Here is an 8,337-nt window from a genome sequence, read left to right as displayed (position 1 = left end):
GCACCCTGTTCCAGCTAATTTGATCCACTGATCCAAGGAAGGTGGGTGCTATTGAAGAGGATGGTACCTTGATTCGCTCACAGAATCGTCGTCTTGAACGATCAGCTGAACACTAAAGAACAGCCCATCGGTCCCCGATCAACAGGACCTCTGGAAGGATCACATAAACTAATAAGAACATCAGGGTAACTCCGTCTTCGACAACGGAAGCTCAGCATGCAACCTCATTGCTTCCACGCAACAGAGCGTCGATTTCAGACGGTTTGTATCCTGTACTCCTCGAAGAACGTGGCGAATCTTTTGTGCCTACCTGTTGCGAGAGTTGAGTAGATCCAGGACGAGATTAGAAGGGAGACATAATAATGTACGCTTTTATAGTCTAATAACGGTGGTACGTGAGCTGAAAATATAGAGTGAGAATTACGAGTTAATGGTCAATGCAAAGTTATGGTTTATATGGTCATGACATCCTCCCCGCCTTGGAATAAGTATGTACTTTGCGGAGAGTGTAAAAAAATAAAAGGCTGCAATAGTCACATGGAGTCGTTTGCGCCTCTCTGTTGCACATATTATATGGGTGAGTGCGCTGTTGTCGGATAAGAATGTCCAAGTGATTTCCTGGATCTGCATTAGAATGGGATGATGAGGCATCGTTAATAGGCAAGAGTTGTTTCTGAGCAATCACGGTGGACTGATGGTGTTACGTGGAGCTCCCCTTGTCCGGCGATGTGTATTGGTTCCTGTTCTGTGTCGGATATCATGTTGCCGTTATTAGACGATTAGATTGTTGCGAGAGTCGAGTAGTTTCAGGGCGAGATTAGAAGGGAGACAGAACAGAAGGACGTATTGTACGCTTTTATCGTCCAATAACGGTAATACATGAGCTAAGAAATTAGTGAGAATTACGAGTTAATGGTCTATACAGAGGTATGGTTTATGTAGTCATGACATGATCCTAAATAGTTCAGGTGTAGCACCCTTTGGGTGCCTAGCTGCTATGCCAGCAGAAGGAAGCACGAGTGCTGGGATACTGCCAGGTTGCTCAAAAGTAGACTGGGAAGTCGAGGGGCAAAGATCAGGTTCGAACCACGGACCTTCCGGTCAGTAAATTTGCGCTCCAACCACTGAGCCTTCTTGCCCGCTACCCTAGCGATCCTCCAAAACGTGTTGACCGAAATGACCGCCTCGGCGGTCTATCCTATTTTCAAAAAGAATGCAAGAACATCAAGCCAAATAATCGGGGTATCACGCTGGTAGCCATGGCTCCCAAGGTGTTTTCTATCATTAGCATACACTAATTAATTCATTATTAGGAGAGTTGAATTCACGAGTATCAAGCTTGGTGTCGCTTTGGCCGAGGTTGCATCGGTCATATCTTTACCTTGCAACAAGTGCCGGAACAACGCCATTCCTTCCGGCAACCAACGGTGGTCATATTTCTCTGCCTGCTTTTGACACTTAATCGTCAAAAACTGGCAGTTTGGCGAAGTGTCTCTTATAAAGACTCTGTATTCCTCCTACAATGGGCGTGTATGTGTCTGCGGTAAGTTCTCATCCGAATTCACCACATTCAGTGTTGCCAGGTGAGAATGTCCGCCCTCTCCCTTTCTCTTCAACTTCGTACTCAATGCTTTTGAACGTTTTCTACTTATATCTAGCACCTTGGGGATCAAGAGAGCGTACTGAATAATGCACCTTCGGTCACGGTCAACCGTTGGGCAATCGGAGTGTGCGGTTTTCAGGGTCGACTCTTTCTGTCTGTCTCTACCATCCAATCGCAGAAGACAGTAGGGCTTCACCTCCAGATTGCCTCAGAATACGATTTCTCGCAGTACGGTAACAGGCTGTTCTTCGTCGTGCTGCTCCCCGTTGGTCTTTCTGACATTGTTGAACCTTTAGGAAATGAATTACAGCCATTATAGCCCATAGGATCATTGCAGCACAGGGGCCCGACCACCCGGACAACGTGATGGCTTCCTGTCGCGCTAGGTTCGTTGGAACATGAACAGGACTTCACCATCTGGGCAATACACCCATGTCGTTGGTCAGAAAAGTGAACGACGCGTGAACGTTAAACTGTCTCGATAATTTGGGGTGTAAGTGGTTGGGAAACTGGGATGAAGTGAATTGCAAAGGGGTGAAGTGCTAATAGAATTCGGGGTTCCAAGTTATTTGATTGCTTCGACCTCTCGAGAATGGAGGCCAAAATCCACTGGAGTTAGAAACGGCCAGAATCGCACAGACCCGGACTGACTGCTGTTATAGGATTCCGGGGAGTTTGACTTCCTGCGGGGTTTTGTACAGTTGGTCGACCGTGCGACTTACTGACTTATCTGTAGCCTTATCGATGGTGGCACTATAGGAATTGCGAAAATCAATATAACCTGAACGAAGAAGAACAAAGGAGTCAGTTATATATAAAATCTGTTATTGCAGTCACTTTACTGGCAGTTTTCCAGGATTGTCCAGTCCCTCCATTTCCTATCATTTTGTATGGGGGGGGGGAGGTATTCTCAGAACGTCTTTTTGAGGAGGCCTAGTCTATGCTGGTGATGTCGTTCTAACCATATACCGTCTTCAGACTAGACGTTGCAGACGTGGCTGTCTAATGTCGATGGTGTCTCGCTGTTGCATTGTGTTCTCACTTTATGTAAAATTCTTTTAAAGGAATTTTGTAGACCGCAAGTTGCGTTATTATTAGCAGGCGAATTCTTTCCGTATTTGAGAGGCCAAATTTTTGCTGACGTGAACACTGGTGAAATCTATTGAGTGGTTTGATTGTTTAATCTCGGTCCTCCGAACAAACAGGTACCAATTTTAAGTTTGTTCTTACCTATAATTAATCTAAAATACCTCAAGAAACAGAATTCTCATCACTGAATGGAACATTTTAATATGTGACTTGGTACCTGCTTGTATGGGCACCCACTGCACATGAGCTTGCGAGTTTCGTTACAAATCCGAAACGCTCTTTGCACCACCATGTGCTATCACCAGCATTGCTCAAACGTGTTGAGTAACGGCTGTCCGCGGTACCAACCCTCATCTTACACTTTTACGGTACCACTGACATGTACTTCAGGCTCAAATGCAATATTTTTCTTAATTTTCAGACGACTGTGAGACCTAGCATGCGGAAAACACCCGTAAGTAATTCTGGTTTTTGAGTATGACCATGGCCCTTCAGTCCGCCAGACCCACTCAAGACTCAGTGATCAATGTGAGTTTACCAATTTGCCCTCTAACAGACTATTAGGACTCTACTTTGGGGCGTCCCTCGACAAGGCGCGTGTCATTCGCTCGCGTCATATCGATTTGGGGAGCTGATCATGAATCGTCACAACTTCCTCTAAGGTAAACTTCTTGGACCCAGTGATTATTTTTGAACATTGTCAAAATTTCGCCATCGCGTTATTTTACCTTTCCGGGGTGTCCTAGTGCATTGAATTGTTTGAAACAGCCCACATCATTATTGTACTTACTGAATCAATGAGATTATTCATCTCGGTTAGCCAGTGGGATACAGCCAGTGGGGTCACGACAAAGGACATAGACGTCTCTGTGGTCTCACTAGATAAACCGCCCCGAAATGGCACCACCAGTCAAACCTTAATATTTCCCTACCTGATACGGCTGGATGCATGGTTTTCACAAGCCCGGCAAGGTGTTTTCTTTTTGGTAGCTAATCAATGGAAGTATGCATTGTTGTGGTCAGTGAATACCATGCAGCTGTCGACACGGTGCAGTATAACTGCCTCCGCCAGTCTTCCGAAGTGCGCTGGTTCCTCGTGCTGCTTTGGGATTTTATCTGCGGATCAGTTTATAACTCGGTGCGAGCTCAGTCTGGATGGCTCGATGCATATTCTACCAGTTGTATAGCAGCCAAATAACACCATTTACGGGTTAATGAATTGCCTGTTTTGGTTAACCTCGTTGGTACTCCCAGCTCTCATTTGCAAAGTAAAGTTGATCGTTATCACAGGTTACGTTGGCAGTGCGGCTATTGTGTGCAGGAATAATTTATCCCGTGAAAACCTAACGGAGAATGCTTCTTTGAAATTAACTTTCAGATCTTTGATCGGATGGGTTTCGTCTGTGCACTCAAAAGTACTGTCAGTAATGCAGATTGTCCCTGTTCAATGATGGACACTGACTTCGTAGGGGTCAACATACCTCTGTGGGACGTGGGTGCGAATCGCATCATTTTTCAACCACTTTGGAGAAAATCGTTGTTGAATCTTATTTTGTGAGTGGTACTTCTTCTGTGATGGAGGAATCTTGGGATGACCAAACACTTCCCACCGAACGAACTCAATGGACGACACTAAACAGGAGACTGACGCTAATGCTAGGTGAAAGCATTACTGAAACTTGAATCCATTGTTTTTACGCCTCGCATTTCATTCTAGTTTACTGCCCATTATAGCCACATCACAGTACGTCAGTTCAAACTGTCAAACACAGCATCCCACAGGTTCTCTTTCCACTTTCTAGTGGTACAGTCATCTCCTCGATAGGAACCACTTTGCCAGTGGTCCGCAGTCGATCCCTATTAGTGTGACCAAGGTACTTTGCGTGATTGACCACCGCAGCATCTCATACATTTTAACTTAACTGCCTCGTTTTGAGTCCCCTGTTTCCCATTCGGATCAGTCGCATGCAGTTAGGGTTTACCACACTGTCCTGCTTTGGTTATCAGTAAATAAATAAGTGAATAAATTTTTTACCCTCCCTCTTCCGCTCATCCGTGGCTACATTTTGCAGACGAGCGAGTTGTCTCTAAGATCAGCGATACGAGTCGGTTTCCGAGAAGGAACTTCCACTTACATAGGGTCCCAAATTTTAGCTCATGAGGATTGATTACAACATGTGTGTGATTTATACTTGCATGCCACTTACTCTCGGTCGGTCAGTGACCGAATCTCTTGGTCGCTGTGAAGCGTAGCCTGGCTGTCGCACCGACCGCTGCATATGGACTAAAATGACAACATGATTGCAACCAAGGTGTGGCAAAAAGTGGGCAGATGACTCAGTGGTTAGAGCGGGAATTTACCGACAGGAAGGTCAGTGGTTCGAATCCGACCTCTGCCTCTCGACTCCCGCTGTCTAGGCTTGGCAACCTGGCAGTATCCTAGCCCCTGTGCTTCCTTTGGGTGGCATGACGGCTAGGCACTGTAAGGGTGTTACAGCTGAACGCAGCAAAATGTTTGTGTACGATAAGTATGACCTCACTATGAGAGTTATGCAAGTCCATGTCATGCGCTTGGCTGTTATCTTAACTCTTTCCTGTCAAACTTCACGAATACTCTATCCGCAAATGCTGAAATATCAGTTCATATCAAACAAGAACCACTTTCATGAAATTACGGCAATATAGGCCTGATGGCAGTTGCCTGCCTCGGTAAATTGTGTTGCGTCTCTAGGTGGTCTTTGTTGTATGAGGTTAAGGTGAATGCAATTAACCAATGCTTGATCAAAATTCGAAAATCTAGGTGACCGAACGGACACCCAATAAGTGTATCGGAGAACAGACCTTTCGACCACACTGTATTGACCACTGTTCAGCCTACAAGTGGTTGAATCATCCCCACGCTCGTTGAGGAGGCGTATTCGAATACATGCAGACTGCCGATATCCTTTTAACTGTACTTTTGTTTGGGTAAACTAGAAGTACAAAGAGCACAGGCTTTCACCTGTGACTTGCTCTTCGCACTTCAAACGCTCCAAGAAGATAAGATTTAGGTGGTTATGTTGAACTGAGCCTCAAATGTACCCATCTTTTTACACCCAAAAAATCACCGTCATCCAACCGGGGGTAGAGGTTCACTGTTTTGGTGTTCTGCATAAAGTGCCTGTGGTAATGGCAATAGCTCTCCCAAAAGGGGTAATTTTTCACAAGAGACCTCTTCCGACGTCCTTTGATGTATTTTCTTTAGGAGACTAAGCAAAACCAGTCAATGTAGCCCAGTGTGTTTGTTTTCCCTTCTTTATCTGGTTATGCCCAGTCTCATTAATTATTAGGGTTAGTTCAGATGATAAGTCAATGGGGGGATTCGAAATTATTCCTAAATGCTGAATACTCCTTATTCGGGGTTTTTACCGTGCACTTTGCTAAACTTCAATGCGCATTGTTCATCTGTTGCTCCAGTTCTGTTTCAGATGAATTGACCGAAGTTTCCAAGCCAACAGGGTTGGTGTCAAATATGGTTTCATCAGCCGTCTCAGAAATGTCCGATATGTCAGGACTAATAGACCCAGAAGAACATCCCCCAGTCATTTCACAGCTTGTTGATATGGAAATCACGCCTACAGCGTCCAACCAGTCTTTGGATATGTCTGTTTGCCCTACCGATGAGCAATCGGCGCAACTGGAGCCTATCTTGTCTGATAGTGCCATGGATATAATCTCACCCACAGTTGCCCATGTTCGTGCAAAGTCTCCTAGCGCCCTGTCTGCACTATCTCCGACGAACGTGGCGTTCGAAACTAATCAATTAACGGAACGTCTGGCTCCGGCCGTAAGAACCCCACCAACTGAAAGTTCTAAAGAGGATACCATCACTCCTGTACCATCAGCTAAGTCGGCGATTCTTCCTGGAAGTGCACAAGCACCGTTGTCAACCAGACCACTCATTTATAGTCTCCCTCCTCTTCGGCGACATCCGGATATGTCCACGTTGGAGGTTTCTCGTCTTCATTCTTCCATGAATCCGCATAGTAAAACCGATAATCGGATCCTCAGGGCTAGAAACAGAGATCTTGGTGGACAGCAAGGGAAGTTAGGTGATAACCTGATGACCCATAGCTTGGCTGTTACTCCTCTTCGACAAGTGTGCCCTAACGAACGGATTCAAGGAGGTGCATCTTTGCTCATGGACAACAGCCGATTGGACCCTGCACGACTGATACCGGCAACATCTCGACTGCATAACTATTTAATGGATATGTCCTCCTATCCGTTGTGTGAAGACCCTGTAAGTTCGTTTGTCTGTCTAATAAAACTCACCGGGCTGGTAGTTTTTATGACCAGTAGGACGCTCGTCCACCTCATGTGACTAGTATTTATCTGCTACGTAAAATAACTCATGAACACCCATGCGGTCAGTAGGTTCAAACTTGCATTTATCGGGTCCCAATGTCGATTTTTTTTCTATGAAAAGCCTATCGCTCGTCAATATTTCAAGGTCAGTCCCCTACTTTAGTCTTCACCCGTTTTCCGTACCCCTTTATATTGATGAATTTTGTTCTCATTTTTCCGAGCTAGAGACCAATAGACAATGGTTATAGATGGTATTATAGATGACTCCTAACTGAATGTGTTAGGCGATTCAGTATAACGGACTGGGATGGGATTTTCCCCTAAGGGTCCACCGTCTTCCTTATAAGCATTCTTTTCACAAAGGTTTGTTTGTTTAGTTTTTCATGCTTTTTAGCGGATAGACTATTCATCGGATGATGAGTGCCTAGCCACTTTTCCAAACAGAACTCATAAAAACTCCATATCAATTAGCGTTAACCATCACTTACTGATCAGTTTGCACATGCTTGTCCATCTTTGAATCACTTTTAGGGCATGCAATGGGAGCGTTTCACGTATCTTGGAGGTTGTATTAGTTCTAATTGTAGTGTGGTAGGTGAGGTCAATGCACGAATTTGCAAGGTACGGGTCGCGTTTGCTAAGTTGCGACACCTATGGCGTCAAAGTGGTTTATTCCTGGACGTGTGTATCAAGCTACAGTGCGGGCTGTTTTGTATGGCTGTAAGACCTGGCCTATCCGAGCAACGGAACTGAGACATCTTCAGGTGTTCGACAATCGTCTTGGAACTATGGCTCGTGTGAGTTGGTGTCGGCGAATCCGTTACGAGGCAGTCATAAAGCGAGTTTTCGGTTGTGCAATGGGGATTTCCATCGAAGAATGTATCCAGCACTAGAAGCTGCGTTGGTTAGGACATGTGTTCCGTATGCCTAACCGTCGTTTGCCGAAGTCCGTCACGAAGAGACTGGACCTTACCGTGGTGTGGCGGTTTGTGTACCTCGGCGACTCATTGAGCTATACTGGGGAGTGTCCGCACGATGCTCACAGAGTCTCTCATACCAGGTTGGTCTACGGGTAGAGGTTTGACGAACACAGTGTCCTGGCCCTCCAGGTTGGAGTTGGAACATGTATGGCGACGTGTTCCGCAAAAAAATGGTAATATGCTTGCATTTCCAGCCGAGCACCGCTGTCTGGCGGTTAGGCTTTTGAGCCAAAGGCTTTGGTTGAGGACCCTAATCGTCCTCCTGTCTAGGTGTGGGCGCCCTGGCAGTATCCCAGCCCACGTACAACCACGAATTAC

The 8,337-nt window shown here is 45.7% G+C and overlaps 1 protein-coding gene across 1 annotated transcript in view; it reads left to right on the top strand.

Moving 5' to 3' along the window:
• Positions 1–3,071: 3,071 nt before the first annotated feature.
• T265_00092 (hypothetical protein) overlaps positions 3,072–8,337 on the top strand; it is a gene marked incomplete at both ends in the record, with an annotated part of 21,923 nt that continues 16,657 nt past the window's right edge. The window contains 4 exons of the mRNA XM_009163749.1: positions 3,072–3,146; positions 3,188–3,220; positions 3,257–3,354; positions 6,149–6,974. Of these exons, the coding sequence (XP_009162013.1) occupies positions 3,072–3,146; positions 3,188–3,220; positions 3,257–3,354; positions 6,149–6,974 (1,032 nt within the window). The remainder of the gene's footprint in view (positions 3,147–3,187; positions 3,221–3,256; positions 3,355–6,148; positions 6,975–8,337) is intronic.

This window comes from Opisthorchis viverrini, assembly GCF_000715545.1.
Source record: "Opisthorchis viverrini unplaced genomic scaffold opera_v5_1, whole genome shotgun sequence".
Taxonomy (NCBI): domain Eukaryota; kingdom Metazoa; phylum Platyhelminthes; class Trematoda; order Opisthorchiida; family Opisthorchiidae; genus Opisthorchis; species Opisthorchis viverrini.
Note: the sequence above shows the minus strand (reverse complement) of the source record. Positions and strands in the feature narration are given on the sequence as shown.